General features: G+C 38.1%; 2 protein-coding genes across 3 annotated transcripts in view; both read right to left on the bottom strand.

Moving 5' to 3' along the window:
- The window catches only part of LOC306848087 (cytosolic carboxypeptidase 6-like), a 330,953-nt gene that overhangs the window by 71,015 nt on the left and 240,197 nt on the right, over positions 1–19,741 (bottom strand). The gene's annotated exons all lie outside the window — the stretch shown is intronic.
- LOC306848089 (BEN domain-containing protein 5-like) lies at positions 1,393–10,486 on the bottom strand. Of its 2 annotated transcripts, none has more exons than XM_079382427.1 (6): positions 10,155–10,486; positions 8,475–8,596; positions 6,872–7,244; positions 5,233–5,387; positions 3,120–3,333; positions 1,393–2,900 (listed from the first exon to the last, which is right to left on the bottom strand). In XM_079382427.1, the coding sequence occupies exons 1-6, from the start codon at positions 10,321–10,323 to the stop codon at positions 2,704–2,706; spliced, it is 1,230 nt and encodes a 409-aa protein (XP_079238553.1). In that variant the 5' UTR covers positions 10,324–10,486; the 3' UTR covers positions 1,393–2,703. The 2 variants fall into 2 exon arrangements, with proteins under 2 accessions (XP_079238553.1, XP_079238554.1); XM_079382428.1 differs by lacking the exon at positions 10,155–10,486 and adding an exon at positions 9,820–9,853.

Here is a 19,741-nt window from a genome sequence, read left to right as displayed (position 1 = left end):
GTCAAAGATGGACAATGACTTCCTTGGAACGGAAAGGTAGGTGACGGCTGCCTCTCGACGGAAATGACTCCAAATGAAATGATAGTCCGTAACAAATGACTCACAGTGAGGTGAAATTCATAAATTGAAGTTCTTGAAGGATCAGGATACCTGCGGTAAAAAAATCCACGATAGTATCAATGTAAGATATGGGTTTCTGTCATTAGAGATGATGTATTGGTGAAGAGCCCTGCATTCTTTGAGAAATATGAGTACCCAGGATCTATGTTAATAGCGAAACGTCACATATACACTGTAAAAGTAGAAATGATTAGAACCTATATATGAACCAGTAAAGATAAAGACAGAATTACAACATTGTCTGACTCTGTTTTGAACCAGAAGCCTAGTGAGATAAGGTGCAGCCTGGATGCAAACGATGAAATGTTCAAAAACATGAGAATATATTCCAAATATACACTGAAATTTTCTTCTCACTAATAAATGTACAAATGTTTTTTTGTAATAAAAAAAATAAAAACTAAAAACAAATATGAGAAAATAAAAAATAGGGAGGCTTTTGCGTGGCAGATCTGTGATCTGTTAATTCACAGTAAGCGATATGGCATCACAGTCAAGAACCCAAATCTGCAAGAGAGTCTTTTTTCTATCGTTACGCCGACAAGCCACACAGACTGTTTGTGATGAAAATAAAGACGACAAGGGGAGACAAAGGACTAAAGTGTGGATGGCATGGCTCATTGTAAGTTGTCACGATATCTTATTTCCTCCCCTAATGAGTGCACCCTCTACAGGTGGGCTGGAGCAGAGACCTGCGGTTGGTGCGAGCAGAAGGATGAGGTTAATGTGTAACTCCCAAGCACTGCTGACAGTTTTACCCCACGTCTGCACACGGCGCCTGGTATCTCTCCACACTCACACCAAAGTGCAGTTAAAGCAATATCAGCTCATATTACAATCACAGCTTGCTATAAAACGGAGAACACAGTTCCCAATGATTGCCAGCTGGAAAAAGGCCCTGCAGCCTAGCTCAGATTTCCACTTACCCTCCGTCCCAAACGGCTGGTAAAAGGTCTTAGGTGGTCTCCATCTCTATAGACCCGATAATACAATAACTCCTGTCCCATGGCTAGTGCATAAAGTACACTGAAATCAAATTGGATGTACTCTTGTTGTTTACAAGAATCTACTTTACGTCATTTTTACTGTATTGTTGTCAACTCTGGTGCTTTTGTACACAAGACATCTCCAATAATAAGAATTCAAGTATACTTCAAAATATGCCATTAAATACTCTCTTCAGATTTGAATTCTTCAGGCCCAAAATTTTACCCAAGCGCATTCGTTTTGTACACTGCTATTCAAAGGCTGATAAGATTTTTTTTTTTTTTTAAAGAAATGAATACTTTCATTCAAAAGACTTATATTTTAAATAAATGTCATTATTGTGAACTTTCTATTCATCAGTGAATCCTGAAAAAAGTATCAGTTTTCGCAAACATATTAAGTGCCACAATTGTTACCAATATTGTTAACAGTAAAAATTGTTTCTTGAGCACCAAATCATCATATTAGAATGATTTCTGAAGGATCATGTGACACAGAAGACTGGAGTAATGCTGAAAATTCAGCTTTGCTATCACAGGAATTATTGACAATTTAAGCTGTATTAAAAAAAACCCCAAAAAACACTCATTTTAAATTTGTAATACTATTTCAGAAATTTACTGTTTCACTGTTTTCTCTTTCAAAAACATTAAAAACAAGAATCTTACTGACCCCAAACTTTTGAACAGTAGTGTAAATGACTTAAAAAAACGTCATCGTAATAACAACTTTTAAACCACAGGTATTTCCCAACAGGACTTGAAGGCAGTATACAGCCTAAAACGAACATAAGTCTACTGATGACCGTAAAAAGTCTAAATTTAACTTTTAAGAATGATTTGTTCACCTTTTTGTGGCTTATCTCCAAACACACGCTGCTAGTCCATCTTTCATGATAACTGTTTAACACCACTGACTACATGCGACCTCTCCACCCCTAACAACCATCAAGAACAACAACAGACCATCAGTAGTCATCTCAGGAAAGCAATTAACAGGAGCAATTAGGCCTAGATTGATTAATTAAATCAATCGTTCATTAAGACGACGCAGGGTGCGACCCTGTTTAAAAGTGCAACTCTTTATGTTAAGTACCTTTTGAAGATGGTCCCTACCTGAAGTGAAGTGACCTACCTACCCTTAAGACTCCGACTCTAAGCCAGCATTTATGACACCTCGCAAACATCCTCCTGAAACAAGAAGGCTTCTCCTGAAGGGAAACCTCTTTAGTACATTAGGACATGTTCTGACACAGAACACAAGCTGATGTGTCAAACACATTTTTCTCGCACACGATTTAAAGGACCGCTCCTGTCTATCAGGCATAATATCCGACCCACCCCGAGATCCCCCATCAAAGCTTACAAAATCCCGCCCCATTCACTCACAGAATGCACGCCAGCATGCTAAGGCAGCGCAGAGAGAGGTAAAACTGTCAGACAGGCTGTAAAACAGGGTCTACGAGAGTAAAAGACAGAGAGGTCTTGGGAGGGCATCAGTGGAAATCTCAATTGGCAGCGCCGGTGATTACGTGCACCTTCTCCACCAGAAGTCCTTGAGGAGTAGAATGAACTATGGTGACAACTTTAGCGCCCCCTACAGACCGTCGTAGGGGAAGTTCTCCATCTTCACCGTCTGCTGGATGAGAAGCTTGGACTCTCGCCGTTCCTCGTTCTTAATAGATTTGTTGATATCCATGATCTTTTCACAGATGTATTTGTTCACTTTGGATAATCGCTGGGTGATCTCTGCACTGTCAGCTGTTTCTTGAGACACACGGTCATACAGACACTCTGGAATGAAATATTAGACTAGAAATTAGCAAAGAAAAAAAAAATCCTTGTAATTTGATGTTTTTTTTTTCCAGTACATTAAAAATATTTAAGTTTAACTTCTTTAAATTAAGCTTTAAGTATCATAATAGTTGTTTCTGTGATATTGAAATGGTTTTGAAAGCTAAAATTTGTTCTACAATAACAATTCTCCAAACTTTAAAAAAATAATGTGTTTACCTCGAACAATTTTGAGCTTGCTCGGTGAGAGCGGTGGTTTGGGCAGGGCGTCTTTCTTCTTCTTCGTAGCGACGCCAGTCACGCTGCGGTTCTTCAGGGTTTCTGTGCCCCAGATCATCACTGCCAGGTTTTTGGTGAATTTTGAGTCTCCCTGCGTCCGTTGTAGCTGGTGCCACTTCTCCTCCTCCACCCAAATCCCTCCACCCAAGTGCACCTGCAAGAGACATACTCTTCTTCAAATATGCAGCATACACACACTGTCACTGACAAGATTTTGCTTTCACATTCTGCCACTTCAGTGCCATGTGGTCTATTCCCCGAAGTGTGTCTGAGACATGGTAGCATTCCTTTCACAATGAATTAAACAGCTCTGTTTATGGAGGATGAAATGATTCAGATTTAAGCTTGTTAACAGCTGTTTGTGTTACATGTTGTACAGTTGTGCTCCTAAGTTTACATAAACTTTGCTGATCCTGAAAGATGTTTGATCAAAATCATTAAATAGTTGTTTTTATTTAGTACTGCCCTGAGCACCTACCTATCTATCTATAGACAGACAGACAGACAGACAGACAGACAGACAGACAGATGCTTGAGGAAGGAGCAAATAATATAAACCAATCCTGTCAATATTTGAAGAGGATTCCAATAAAATAAATGAATAAATAAACTAATAAGTATATAATGCAATTTTTATGATCTCTATTACTCTATTATGATTTTCCATGACCTTTCTAGGAGTTTGCAAGCCAGGTTTTACTCTACTCAGGAGAAATAATTAGCTGATGAATTATTTTAGAGTAAAGCATAACCAGAAAATTTACTTTTTGACAAATTTTCCAAGACTGTAGGAACCCTGTCCAGTGCAGGTCCTGGTGTTGATCACCACATACGAGAGACGCGTCACACATAAATTCAGTGGTGGTGAGGTATCTGGGTTCATTAAATACATTAATGTGTTTTGACAGATGCCAGACCAGAGTGTTGACTTTTAAGCCACACAGTGGAGGACACGGCCCAACAAGCCATCAGGTGGATTGATGGGCAGCTGGCGAGTAACAGCTGAGGTAATGTGCCTTCTGCTTTGTCACCCTGAGCAGTCTTCAGGCTCAGATCCAGTGGCTTTTCCACAATGCAACTAATGTGCTTTAGGCCCTGGTCCAGCAGACAAGCTTTTCACTGCTCTTAACTTAGAGGAGACTTGCTTTTCTATGGCTACCTATCACTCAGGGCAATTCCTGTGGTACAAATAATTAATATGTGTGCGTATGTGTATGGGCCTAATTTGCTTTTGTTCTTCACGGTTGAACTGAGAACCCTTTCAGCATGTAACACAAATTCCCCCCTGTCATGCGAGGCAGGCGGAGGAACGCAAAATGCGGACCCGATGTCTGCTAACAGGGCTCAAAATCACAGCAAGCGTTCTGGTTAAAAGGCCCTTTGAGACTGACGTGGGGAAGGTTGTAGAAGGGATTTCGCTAGTCAATTAGACAAACCAAACACCACTGCAAAACATTAAAAGAAACACTGAATTGCGCTAACACAAGGAACATCGGCAAAATCACTGAATTTGCGTTGTTTATACAACAGTTAAACAAGTAGCTGGAATACTCTCTGCATTGAACTAATGACCGAAGTCAAGTCACTTTTCTTCTATGAATAATGCTTGAATCTATTAAATAAACATCAACGAAGACCATAACTTTGGAAGGTCTCATCACAATTGACATGCTGTTATTTAATAAATATATAGAATGAGGAGGTAGCTATACATAATATATATACTACCGTTCAAAGGTTTGGGCTCAGTAAGATGCTGAAAACACTTGTGCTGCTTAATATTTATGGTGATAGCATGATGATTTCTTCAGAATTTTTAATGTAAAAGAACAGCTGAAATAGAAATCTTTTGTAAGATTTCTTAAAAATTGTAACAGTCACTTTTGATCAACTTAACGCATCTTTGGTGAATAAAAAGTATTATTAATTTATTTTAAAAAGTACCAACTATCAACTTTTCAATGGTAGTGAATCTATTAAGGCTAGAATAAAGTAAGATTGGGCATCATGCATTTTTGGGATGTTTGAAAAAGACACACACAGGACTACATACTTTTCCATCATTGAAGGTGTAGACGGTTCTCGGGGATGGGGAGTGGGAGTGGGTGGAGCTAGTGTTGGCTTCCTCTTGACACACCTCCTGTGGTTCACTGATCAGCTCCACCACCTCTGCTTTGATTGTCTGTGTGCCATTGTCATGCATCGGCTCTGTATGAAGCAAAGCAAAACCCTGCTCACCATTCAGTGAAGCACAATTTAACAGGAGAAAGCGGAGTGTAATCCTGAGAAAGTGTTGACGGCAGAAGTTCCCTGCTCTCTAATGACAGTTTTGAATTCAGTCCAGTGTGGCCGCAGTAAGTCCTGGCCCGCTCCCTTTGGAGCGCTGCCTGAAACATGGCTCTCTCGTGCCTCAAGACAACCAGGTCATTTTAGCTCAGTAAGCTGGCTTGGTGGCTGGCTGCACTAAGCTCTAACGTATCTGTTGAGTTTTAATATCGGTCAGTGCACTTCACGTCTGACCCTAAAGTACCCCAGCCGGTCTAATCTTCAGCCTGCTCCACCAGCTCGCTCCAGACCACAGTCTGCCCCCACTCCAAACACACACACACAGGCGCAGCAGCTGGCCGGGATACTGGCCTGAGCGCTCTGGACACTATGTCCTCTTTAAGCAGCCTGTACTGTAGTCTTCATCTGAGTGAGTTATCAGTCCCTGCAGCTCAGAACTATGCGGAAAATGTAATAACATTTAAAAATGTTAAATTATTAGGGCTGCCAATTTAACATGCTAATTTAGTACAATTAATTAAAGAGATGATGAAAAAAATAAACAATGGTAAAAGTCTTGCATTTTTTACAAAATATAGTGCAAAAGGACATCAAGAACATGTTTTGTAGACTGCAAAATGGATTGCTGTGGACTGCAAGATGATAGACTTATATTTAATAATCTAAAATGACAATATAATACAATATATTGACTTTTAATGCCACTTTTTGTAAAGTCTGTTCAATGTTTTCAGCCGCAATGATATAATGACTGTGAATTATCTTTATTTATGTGTGCGATTAATTTAATTAATAACATAATTACATGACATAATTACTTGATATGCAGAATATTAATTAAGTACTTGCTATGCTAAATAATTATCAAATTAATCAAATGATGAACATTTTAATTGACTGGCAGCCCTAAAAATTACACAAGAGTACGTTTAAATTGCTGTGAGAACATGTAGTAAGTCCTTGATCTCGTCTTCACTGAACTGGACACGTCACTCACTATTGCCTACTTAAAGCTGACTAGCCATTGCTGCTTTTGTATTAAGTAAAAAAAAGCTCTATGAAGCCTTAAAAAATGCTAACAAGCAAAATTGGGTTTTAAAGCAAAATGGATAATTCTGATATTAAATTCTGATTGGATGAGCCATGTTTGAAGCAGTTGCAATATAAAGTGATACTAATTAGAAAATCATGTCAAGGCCTTTTAAGCACAAATTTATATTACAGATAAATTTTAAGGTTTAGGTTTTAATCAAAATAATGAATTTCTACGATTCTGCATCAGATTTTAAAAGATCTGTTCAATGAGTTTGGTGTAAATGTTTTACACTTGCATACCGTTTCATTGCATCAGCTTTGGTGTGAACAGGCCTTTAGTTTGTCAAGTGTGCTGTGTGTGCTACTCTCACCGCTGCCAAGCCTCATGAGCAGGACGTCCTGTAGGCGTCGATTGAAATCACGCAGCTCCTTGACTTCGGTCAGCAGACTGCCATACTCCTTGAGCTTCTTGGCCTGCTGCAGAAGCTGCCTGCGCGTGCGCTCCAGTTCCTGCTGCAGGCGTCTCATTTCCTCTTCCTGCTGCCTGTAGCTATGCACCAGCTCCTCGTACAGGACGCGAGGCACCACGGCCTCGTCCTGCTCTTCCTCTTCCTCTGTTGTGAGTCTGTCCAGCTCCTCTCCCTCAGTGCAAGAGTTGACAGCGTTTCTCTCCAGCCGTGCCACCACAGCAGCTAGGCTCTTTGAGGAGTTGGAACAGGCCCGCTGCTGTTCCTGTGACTGGACCTGAAACACAACAATCAGCATCTTGACCAGTGCAAATTGCATACAAGTAAATAATAATATACTATTTATTTTTTCAGATATCTATCTACCTTGCTCCAGTTTTAACTCACACACCTAATGAGAATTGTATAGTTCACAAAGGTTCAGATATATTTTAAAGAGCTCATTTCATAAGTAATCTCAATTTCCTTGATCTTTTCAGTTCACTGAAAATGAACACCACAGCAATGTGATGTCACATGAATGCATGGACACATGACTCTCCAAACAGCATCTCGCTTGTAGCTCATAGGGTTTTTTTTGTGTGCGTGTATATATCTTTTTAAATGTATTACTATATATTATAAATAACAAGTAATCTACTCCACTTTCCCCACTGGTTTAAAATTTTAACGTTAAGTGATGAGGTCAAACTATGATGTTTAGATCAAATCAGTTTCTACTATCCAAATTTGTAGGGCAGAATTCACCAAACTTGAACTTTAGTAGTACACAAAATCCTACTCATATGCTTGCATTCACATGGGTATGAATGGAGGAACACAACATCTAGTGTGACTTTCCTTTTATAGCATGGTTGGAAGAAAACTCTACTGGAATAAAGTAGAACTTGAAAAGCTGGACTGCTCTATAATGATCAAATAGTATCAATACGCATGATAATAATACCTACTGATTTTATTGTATAAAATTAAAACAAATAAAACTGATAACTTAAAAATCGCTTATGGGCCAAAACACTCCTAAACTAGCTCAAAAAATCAGTTCTGCGCTGAACCTGCTCATACGGTCTTGTGAAATGAAAACTAACCAGCTCAGTTTATATTAAACACACTAAGTAATTAGAGTGTGAACTGCAAGAGCACACAAAAGTGAGTTGTAAACTTAACGGACTGTACAATTAAGAAGACCTGGCACAAAAAAAAACACAAGCCCATGAGTGAAACATGGCCTTTTTTGGTACCTAGCTAAAACTGCCAGATTAAACAAAACAGGCTTGAAACGTTTTAAATGTCAGGACAAATTCCGTAAGCGTCAAACCATGTTTTAGTATTTTGTCTTGTTTTGCTTGCGGAATATAAAATACACTCTTAATATCAGTAGAAAAATCCCTGTTGAGCCATTCCTGATCTGTCCACATGTTCCCCATCTACAAATTCAGACCAGTAAAAGCAAGCTTGCAAATGACTTACAGTCTCCCAAATCTTTCTTAAAAACCCATATACCAACCTTTTTATGTCTAAGGGGCATTCTCTCCTCGCCAAAATGATTCTCCACTGTGTTCCTGTTCGACATCTTGGGTATTTTCATCTTCTTTTGCATAATACTGTGTTCAAATTCCTCAATGCTTTCTAAAAAAGGAGGAGGGGAAACAAGTCAGAGACGCAAATATTTAATCTCTTTGCTCTGGAATGATGATATGGTTAAAACAAGGACACATCAGCAAAAGAAACATTTTATGAGTTTGGTGGAGAATCATCCCAGTAACCTTGTAATGACACAGATGACTTGCTATTGTTGCAATAAACTATTAATGGAGCGTTTAACTTTGCAAAGCGACGTTGACAGTGCAGCATCAATATGATTTTGACAGGTGGGGTCGTCACAGCTGTCAACGCGTGATGCAGTGTCAAGTACCCAAGGCCACTTGGAGAAGTCGGACCATATAAAATGTGCCTACCTAACACCTTATGTCAAGTGGAAAATGCCCTCAATCATCATTCTAAGATCTTGAATGGTAACTACTGTATGCATTAAAAGTTTTACATTGGCCAGGTATGAGAGATGAGCCTCAAGGTCGGCCACAACAGATTGCAGACTGCTTAAGTTAAAGTAACTAATTTAAAAGCTTTACTGAACTCCAGACTTCTGTCCCTAACGAGATCAGGGTTGTAAGACCAGGCTGAGGCACACATGTAGATTAGTAATGTATCTAAATAGACCTGGTTGAAGAGTGGCAGCAGGAGTGAAAGTGGTTGGAGGTTTTTATAACTTGAGCCGAAGCAGGAAGTGTCACATGATAACAGATGTGCCACCAGCACTGATTTAAACCACACATAATACTCTCACTAGTTATAATTTTAGTATAATATGCTGACGTACGGTTTCAAGCAAACTGAAGGGCGTCAAAATAAAAACGACATAAAATAAGCCTTACCTGGCTAGCTAATGTGATGACAGCAACCTAGCTGCTAGAGCTAAAAAACAACAAACCGTTCAAATTCATAACTTTTTTGGTTATCATATCTCCTTTTCCGTATATTTATCAGTTTAAAAAGATTGTTACAGTGGTTTTGTTCGCGTTTAAGCTCTTATGCACCGCCGATAAATGAAGGAAGCGTTAGCAGCATGCTAACAATCGCTTAGCATCCTGAGCCTCTCTCTGCTTTAAACCCCTCTTATCTTTCGTTTATACGTTCACGACGTTTTCGACACGCATTTCCTTTAGTTTATATTCAGATTGCTGGGCTTGTCAAGCACATACACTATTACATCTCTCTATAACACAAACCCCGCAATCACGATGAGCTGAAAACACCATTACAATCAAGAAGACATCAAACCTATGACATACTCTCCGTCTGCATCCATTTATCACATCAAAACACTCAGGTTATATCATTAATCTTCTCTTAACACGCTAATACATGCGTGTTAAAGCATGTTCTTGCAGCTCATGTCAAATGAAAATGATAATTTGTATGGTAACTTTTCGTATTACGCCATAAATATCATATAATGCTTCACAGATAATGTTTCATGCACATGCAAATAAGAAAATATGATTTATATCAAAGTTGCATGACATTTCAGGTGATCCGTTAAGCTTTTATATACCGTAGCATGCGTGTTACTGTTATTTATGGAGGTTATTATTATAGCTAATAAGAAGAGAAGAGCAGAACTCACCTGCCAGGGCGAGGATGTGTGCTTTGGCAGGCTGGCCTGCGCCCCTCAGCACCACATACACCTTCTGATCATCAAAATCTGTTTTGTGCACAGGCTGGAAATCTTTCACGTCTGACACAGGTAACGCGTAGCACATATCGTCCTCCAAGAAACGCACGAAAGCGTACATTATTTTTGCTCTTTGGTCCCTGCTCTTTGGGATAAGGCTTGACAGTTTCCCTCAAAAAAGATATTAAAAAACCACATATAAACACAAAGAGGGGGGAGGCCTCTGCGATCGACTGCTTCTGTCTGGCTGGTGCGTATCAGTTGAGGAAATGCAGAGCCTGGTCGCCACAGACTGTACTAATCAAAACAGATGTGACGAGAGGTTTATTTCGGGGTTTAAAATGTCGTTTTCCCTTAATTATAATAAATAAATAAATAGTAATAGAAAAATATTAATAATGTCAATAATCATTGCAGTCATAGTATAAAATAGGATAGTATATCATCATTATAATGAATAATAATAATAATTCATATTTCTGAAATATGATACATTTAAACTCGAGAGGGAGTTTCAAAATTATTATAATACAAATATGTAAATGAAAGATCCGTTGTTGTTGTTATTGTTGTAAAAGCCTGTTAAATTGTTAAAATGTAATGACTGGTATCAAACAGGTTTCCAAAATCAAGTAATTTGTCTAATTTAGAGTTTAAATTTATCAGATTTTATGACTAGAACTGTTATATAAGTGTAAATTTATCAAAGTGTAGTGCTTCCAGTCACCCAGAATCCTTTGTGTTGTGGCAAATTGCTCAGGCAAAATGATATTCACTGCGCCTATAATGTATTGCAGAAAGATACATATTGCTTATTGCAGAAAGTAATATATACGTTTGTACTGAACATTAATGGAACAACAGATTTTGTGTGAAAATAAATTTTGTTTAAAAATCTTATAAATGTATGAGGTGGCAAGGGGGGCCTTTTACCCCACACACGGGGAAAAAGGCACACGGTATTGATACAAATAGTTCAGCTAAAATAATGCTTTAAAAAAAAAAAAAAAGTCTAAGTTAATACTTGTTCAAAACAATCACTTTAGCAAAGTTTGTACTATTTTCTGCTTATTTTGTAAAATAAAATAATTTTTGTTCAATAAATATACTGTCATTAAAATGTTAATATAAAAATATATATTTTAAAATACAGAAAAAAAATCATTTTAATAAGTAAAGATTCTGAAAGCATTGAAGGAGATCCAATAATAATTATATATATATTTACAGTAGTGTAATATAATGTTACAATAGGGAAAGGGAAGTGGTGTGTGGCCAAGTATGGTGACCCATACTCGGAATTAGGCCACGACTGCCCCAAGATTAAATTTTTGGCGTTTTTTGCCTTGTATTTGATAGGACAGTAGTTAGATATGGGATGGGGAAAGGTCCGCGAGCCAGGACTCGAACACGGAACGCCTGAAGCGTAATGGCGCTACATGTCGACACGCTGTCCATGAGGCTACAGTGTATAATGTTACAAAAGCTTTATATTTCAGATAAATGCTGAAGCATCAAAGAATCCTGAAAAACTGTTAATAAATATTGATAATAATAGTAATAGTAATAATAATAATAAACGTTTATTAGAATGATTTCTGAAGGATCGTGTGACTGGAGTAATGATGCTAAAAATTCAGCTTTGAAATCCCAGGAATTAAATACATTTTAAAATATATTCAAATAGAAAACAATTATTTTAAATAGAATTTTAATTATTTTATTTTTTTTCAAATTTTTTGCTGTACTTTGGATCAAATAAATGCAGACTTGGAGAGCAGAAGAGACTTCTTCTGGCCAGTAATGTATATACAGGTGCATATATATATATATATATATATATATATATATATATATATATATGTTAGTGCTGTCAATCGATTAACACATTTAATCGCGTTAATCACAGTCATGGACTGTGATTAATCACGATTAATCGCAAATTTAAAATACTAGTATTTACCTGTAAATGTGTTGAAATAAAGAAATGCATGACAAACTAGTTTAAGGAAACAGAACCTTTCACACCTTCGCCAGGTATGAGACATTATCCTTATAATTCTTTTGTTTTTTTCAGCCATTATCGGTCTTTATATTGGCAATAAAACGTTTACCAAGCCACATCGATTCAATCCCAGTATACATTTACCCAACTATTATCAAAAGTATTTCTAAATAAATACAACAAAACATTTTCTTGCGACCTTACATGAAGTATTATGATAAAATGCATTATGAAGAAGAATTGGACCTGTTCTGCAGGTGCATTAGAGCTAACATTAGCATCATGCTACATAAGACAGTTTATGAGATTAATAGTGCACTTTTACTCAGAACTCACTTTAAAACCACCATCGAGTGTTTGTTATAATTTCCTTCTGCAATCACATGTGTATTCACTTTGGGGGGCCACGGTACATTATAAAAGTAGCACAAAAAAAAAACCCAACCCATGGCTCTGTAATTTTTCCCGCAACTGTATTTTCAAAACAGCCCAATTGTGCGGGAAAACCGCGAGCCTGGCAACACTGGGACGCAGGCAATGATAGATTACCTTCTGCGCTGCGATGACGGCAAGAAGTTCGGGTCAAACCTTATCAAACGATTAATTTGCATTAAAAAAATATTAACGCGTTAAAATTTTTAGATTAATCGTATATAATATATATATATATATATATATATATATATTTACACACACATATAGGCTACATATACAGTACATATACATATATACACTGAAAAAAAATTATACTTAATTTTTTTTAAGGTAAGTGGTTGCAAACAATTTATTTTAGCTACATTTAAATACACAAATTTAGGTGAAAGTTAGTCAAATAAATCTGTTTATTTAACTGAAGCTAAAATAAATTGATTGCAACCACTTACCTTAAAAACATTTAGTAAATATATATATATATATATACATATATATATATATACAGTATATATAGACAATAAAAGTCAAGAATTGTGTGTAATATCAGCTGTTGTGTATGTGTTACCACTTTTGAGCTGTTTAGTCACATAAGTATAACACTGACCATATTTAATAGTATTTTGAACCATACAATTTGAACATAATATTTATTTATTAATTGCTTTGTGGGAGCAATTGTTGTTGGATGTTATAATAGATATTAAATTGCCACTTGCTATTAATGGCATGTTTCAAAACAGACCCGATCCATGTCCATTCTAAGAAATTTGATTCAGTCCAGCAGACCCAACATGGAAATACTGTGGGATGAATGCTCTCATTGTTGCAGCTTTTTGAGTTGCACTGGAGATTCATCACAGTGTTTTGTATGTGGTCTATTATGTGGAACATCAACATAAGTGTAAGGATCACAAGTCAAGGATGAAAAAGGCCCAGGCCTGCCTGCTAGCACACTGTGGTTTCCCATCTCTGGGTATCCATTGCGGCATCTCCGTTAATGCATTTTCAATATCCCTCATATCCCTCTTATACGGCATAAGAAGAATCTTTCAGGCAGCCAATCATTACCATAATCGATTCATTCACCCATTACTTTTGCTCTGCACCAGTGGTCTCAGCTGAATGCTGTGAGGGAAGAGGTATTCTTCAGGATCACACCCGACTGTATCAGTGTTTCTGTCTGCATGCTGTTTTGCTATCCCTGCCTTTCTCTGTTCCTTGTTTCTCTCCAAATGACAAAGGCTATCCGACAGAGAAGAAACATTTTGTTATTGTAAAACAGGCAGGTTGTTATACAAAAGGACGGATTTCTTCACTTGTACTTTAATAACGAGAAAGGCACAGTCAATAAATGGCACTAACAATTCGTTCTGCTTCGCCTGCCGTAATTGAAAAGTAAGTGATGCAGAACTTTGGATGCTTTGCCCTTTCTTCTTTTTTCTTTCCATTTATTTCCTTTCATTTTATGTCACTGTTTGAGTCAGATCTGCCATCGAGTCCTCAGCTGAAAGTGCAGAGATGAGGTTTGCTCCAGGGATAAGACGTGTGCTTACGGTACCGGAGATGAGGACAGACTGCAGGATTCGTGAGGCCAACAGACAGAATGTACTTTCTGTCCATCTATTCTGCTAAACGCCACATATGCAACATGACCGTGATTGTGTCATGAGCTATACGAACAGTAAAAGAACATCTCATTCTCAGTGAATGGCTCGAGCTGAAGACCTCTGGGCCGGACTGGGGCCTGTGACGTGTTGCTGGGCAGTGTAACTGATGCACTGTGAGTGTACTTTGCAGAGATGGGCTCAGCACGCAGCGAAAGGATTATTCTTAATCTAATCTGCCCCTCAATGGTTGGCTTGTCCTGTACTCAGAGACCGCTCCAATAAGTATACCCAGATCCCCTGGCTGATGCATTCAAGTGGCTCCAGTTCAGGACAGAATGTATCCAATGTGAAATTTGCAACTAAATTCCAAGCTGTTGTGAGCAACTTTCCAGCAAACAGGTCTGGAATTTTATTTGAAGCGATAGTTTGCCCAAAAATGAAGTCTGTCACCCATTTTCATCTCTTCCAAACTTGGATGACTTTCTTTTTTCTGTAAAATACAAAAGAATTCTGAAGAAGGTTCCAACAGTTTGTTCATACATGTTGACTTTCATTGTATAAATCAAGACATTTTTTCAGAATATTGTCTTTTGTATTTTGCAGAAGACAGATTTGGAAGGACATGAGAGTAAGGAAATGACAATTAAATTAATTTTTAAACTATTGCTTTAACATGAACACTTATGTAAAAGATTCAAAATAGCTTTGCATGTGGCCTAAGCATTATAAGTTGAAACGCATTTAAGAGCACCACTTGAAAACAGACCAGATGTGAGAATTCAGAGAAGAAAAACTAGAAAGAGATTCATGTAAGTACAGTGGAATAATTCACTGAATATTGTGTGTCAAATCAGCTTAGTCATAACTGCATTGTAATTTTTACACTTTCAAAAAGGAAAAAGTCTATAATAGCAGAGCATATACTAAAGGTCATGGGTTCGATTTCCAGGAAACTGATTAAAAATAAATCACATTACAAAGTTTTTTATGATGGATAAAACTAGAGCATGACAGAAAATTTGTCAAAGTGACTGATAATGATTATTTGTAGTGGCTCACAGTGTTGTCCTCATCATTTCCTGTTCCCGTGCATTTAATATTGTTCTTATAAATAAAAAAATAACACATAGAGGGAAAAGTAAAGCAAAATATGCCAGGAGCTGATGGAAGACAATCATGTCATTTTGAAATTTAGCACACGAACAAAACCTCTCACGCAAAACTCATGAAACAGATCAAATAACACCGCGGCTTTGCGCGACGCACTCTCACACGCAGTTATCAAACAATAAGCACTTGAACTAAGCGTCTGCTCCCCCTCCACCTCTAAACACACACTTAGACTGGTGATGGCGCCTCATAAACTGTTTGGCAGTGTCGACATTATCAGCGGCTCAGAGTCAGACATCATGTCCCTCCAATTAGAGCTCCACAGCTCCCCTCATTCATCTTTATTGGTGATACATTAGCCACCATTAAATAAAAGACATGGGATAATCTCCATAATGATGTGGATGATGAAGCCGAGTGTTGGAGAGGGAGGTAGGAGCTCTGTGACTAGAATAGGAAAGAGGGTGGGTGTCGGGCGAGATGATGGCGGTGGGCATGTTTTGGGTCGGCGCCCGGGAGAGGATGAGGATGGTGATGAAGGTGGGGAGGGCTGGACATGAGGAGCTGTGACAGCAGCATTAGCGGGGAACACATTAGCCATTAGCACGCAGCCAATCAAAACAGCGCACCTGTGCCAATCGGGGAGACGGACAGACGCTTGTCCAGGTGTGCGTGTGTACGTGAGCGTCGGCACTGGCTGGCTAAGTATAGAACCAGACGGCAAGCTCCAAACCTGCCGTTTTTGCCAGAATCTGTGAAGCACAGAGGGGGACAGCAGGGATCGTTTAGAGAACATTAGAAATATGGTTTAAAATAACAACTCCCGCATATTCGGGGAAAAAGATGCCGTGTTTCGGGTTTGGAAAAAGTTGGCGGTGGTGGCATCTTCTATTGACCACCGACTTACAAGGCAATGATCTCTTCTTGTTTAATTGAACTGCCCTTAATTACGTTACTTTATTTTGTCCTTTAATTAGTGCCTCATGAATAATTGATTAGCCGTGAAGTCATCAGTCGGGCAATAAAAAAAGTGATAGTGCGTGAAATGAACATTAGCCCTGAAACGGAGCTCTGCCCAGAGACAGACTTCAAAACTGACAGGCCGAGCAGACGCAAACTATATTGTATAACCGCTCCTCAATCCCTTCATCAAATATTTACAGGGGTATCATTGCCAGCACGGTGTCCCGCTGCGCATTCTCCGAGTGGCGGCAGGGGGGACATTGATCTTCCTTTTAAAGAACAAACGAGAGCTTCAGAGATGTTTCTTATACTTTGGCCCTGTTCGGTGTGCTTCATCTGAATTTCTCTGGGGCGTACGCTATCGATCTGGCCAGGTCAAGAATCTACATCGCCTCCCAAACCTCTAAATATGATCTCTGGGCTGCATTAATATGAAAGACTAGACTGCGCTTTTCCCCTTCGTCCTGAATAATGTCAGATTCGCGCTGTGCGGACACTTCATTTGTCCTCATTGTGCGCAGACGATAAACTGTGAATATTTGATTGCTTGGAGCTGATTACTGGATCCATCTGTGTGATAAAGACACGTCAGAAAAAAGTCAGAAAGGGTTCACTGGCAAAGATGACCATATATAATCATTATGCATTTGTCAAATACATATAGATTGTCAGATTGGAATCTGAGGGCTGAAACTGCAAGCAATCAATATTTATATAGAGCAAAATTACATAAAAGGGGTGAAAATATAAGTTTAAAAAGTTTTCTACAGTAAAATGCAAAATGAAGAAATAAAAATGAAGAAATGTACAGCTACATCTACCCTCTATGTGAAGGAAGTCTTGAAGATCCACCCCTCACACTTGTTAAAAAGTGGTATGTAATTATGTCAAATCTACTTGACTCTGCAACATAATATTGAATTAAGTAGCCTAAATTTAATTTAAAATCTTTACAAACTTTTACTTCCAAATCTGATGTAAATAGCACTAAAAAACATAAAACAGTAAGACAAATTTTACTTTCTAGCACACGGGCCAATAATGTGACGAGCTGATTGTACAATGTTTAATCCATGAAACAATGCAACCTCATAAAGTGTATTTACAAATCAGTGCACCTAGCTACCCACCTTACAGGGGTGGTTGATTGCAATTTCACTTTTATCCTCTGCTTCTCAATTGGGCTCAGATTGATAATAAATATAGACGACGCCATTGTTTACAATACAACCGGAGCACATGGCTGCTGAGGTGAGGGGCGGGACGTTTAGACGCACACTAGAGGCGGTTTAGCCAATCACAACACACTGGGGCACCTAACCAATTGAGTATTTCTGAGGGAGGGGCTTCATAAAAGCAGGAAATGATCAGTGCCTTTATCAGAGAAGGGACAGTGGAATAAAGGTAAATTATGTGAAAAATAATGTGTTTTTTAAAAAACAAAGCGTTAACACATGTTAGACTGCACCCCATAAACACAATCAAGCCTAGAAAAAAAAATATATATATATTCTTAAAATACAAATATATTCAAATATAAGATAATAAGAAATAAGATACAAACACATGTATGTGTGTATATGTGATGTGTATAGATAGATAATCAATAACAATGTCATACGTGCTGATACAGATTTTGCTCATTTGCTGTTTGATAAGACATCTGATAACAAGAAGGCCCCACACACTCACAGCATGACATAACACTTCAGGAGCAATTCTTGTCATTCTGGTTCTCATCCTCTCTTAAGCAGTCTCAGCTCTTCAGTCCTAATGGGAAGTGACAATGTTTACCAAGAAGTAGCTAATTTCTTGTCTAGATTTACTAGGTGTGCTAATATGACAGCGGTAAAATCAAGGCCTATAGTTGGCCATCACTGTGCGCTAACGTCTGAGTGTACGTGGGTGGATCCGATAACAGGGCAGCGGCAGGTGGAGCGTGAGAGCGAACCGCTCTTTGTTGAGCCGACACAAACATAAACACACACCAACGCATGCCACCATTTCACCAGGAAAGGAATTAATGAAGTGACCCTGCAAACGAGGCCTGGCGGTAACCAGGTAACCACATCAAGTCTCTCTCCTCTCAAGCTAGCAGCTGAGAACGAATGGAAGAAATCAACCGAGAACGAGCGGGGGTAGTTCAGTGCGGTGATGTGGTGATGAAGTCTCACAGGATTATCCCTGTTTCTTTCTCTCAATCACTCTTTCTTTGTCCCCTTCTGACCGTGTAGGTTCCTTATCTCAACTCACCTCTATTATTCACTCTCTAGCAGCAAACCAATAGCCATTGTTTAAAAAGTCAACATGAACTGTTGTTTGCGACACACTTCACTCCCTTAATTTGATGTATTTCTGAATGAAAAAAATGTGTAAAACTGCAATCAAACTTTGGGGTTTGGTAAGATTTTGAGTTTTTGAAAGAAGTCTTAACTAAGGCTGCAAAAACAGTAATATTGTGAAGAATTATTAGAATTAAAAAGAACTGTTTTCTTTCAGTATATTTTATATTGCAATTTATTTCTGTGATTAAAGCTGAATTTTCAGCAGCCATTACTCCAGTCTTCAGTGTCACATGATGCTTCAGAAATCATTCTAATATGCTGATTTGATGCTCAAGAAACATTCTTATTATCATCAATGTTGTGCTGCTTAATATGTTTGGAAAACATGAACAATTTAAAGGGGTTAGATGGGTATTTATAGTAAGTTGTAGGTTTATGTTTCACTGTAATATTGTGTTGTTTTTATAGTCAAAAAACAACATACTACTTCAGATAACATAAACTATCAGTTTTCTATATGAATATGTCTATACATGTCAGTGGTGCATACCTGAACACTTTATTTCTAAATAAATTAAGTAAAGATACATTTTCATTGGACATAAGGCTCCAAACTGTTTTTCGTGTTCCAGTCAAATGCAGTGCTTCACTGCAAATCTATAAGGCCATCATACTGTTTGTATTGGAAACAATATCTGATAATTCATTAGTCCCATCATATATTTATGTCTCAAGTGGAACCCCGCCTTCTCTATATGATGATTGGCTGAGCTATCAAATGTGCAGGTCTTTGCAACAACAACTGACATTGTTTTGAAACATAAATGCAAAAAACAGTGTGCCTGATGGTTTAACTTATAGATAACTACAAGATGAACTTGTTTAAACTGTAGATGCAATTATTTAGCTTGGTTAAATTAAGGGCCAAATTTACTAACAGCTTGCGCCAGCGCAAACCGTTTTTTGGCGTTAAAATAGTGCCGTCAATGGTAATTTGCACTGCTCTTGGTAGATTGCACTGGCCATTATGAAAATGATCTGGCTGCGTCTGTGTTCTTTAATGTGTGCATTGCCAGTAAATCACACACAGAATTTTCCCCTCCCATCGGCACTTTTATGGAATTGAGCTCTAAC

This window comes from Barbus barbus, assembly GCF_936440315.1.
Source record: "Barbus barbus genome assembly, chromosome: 28".
Lineage (NCBI taxonomy): Eukaryota > Metazoa > Chordata > Actinopteri > Cypriniformes > Cyprinidae > Barbus > Barbus barbus.
Note: the sequence above shows the minus strand (reverse complement) of the source record. Positions and strands in the feature narration are given on the sequence as shown.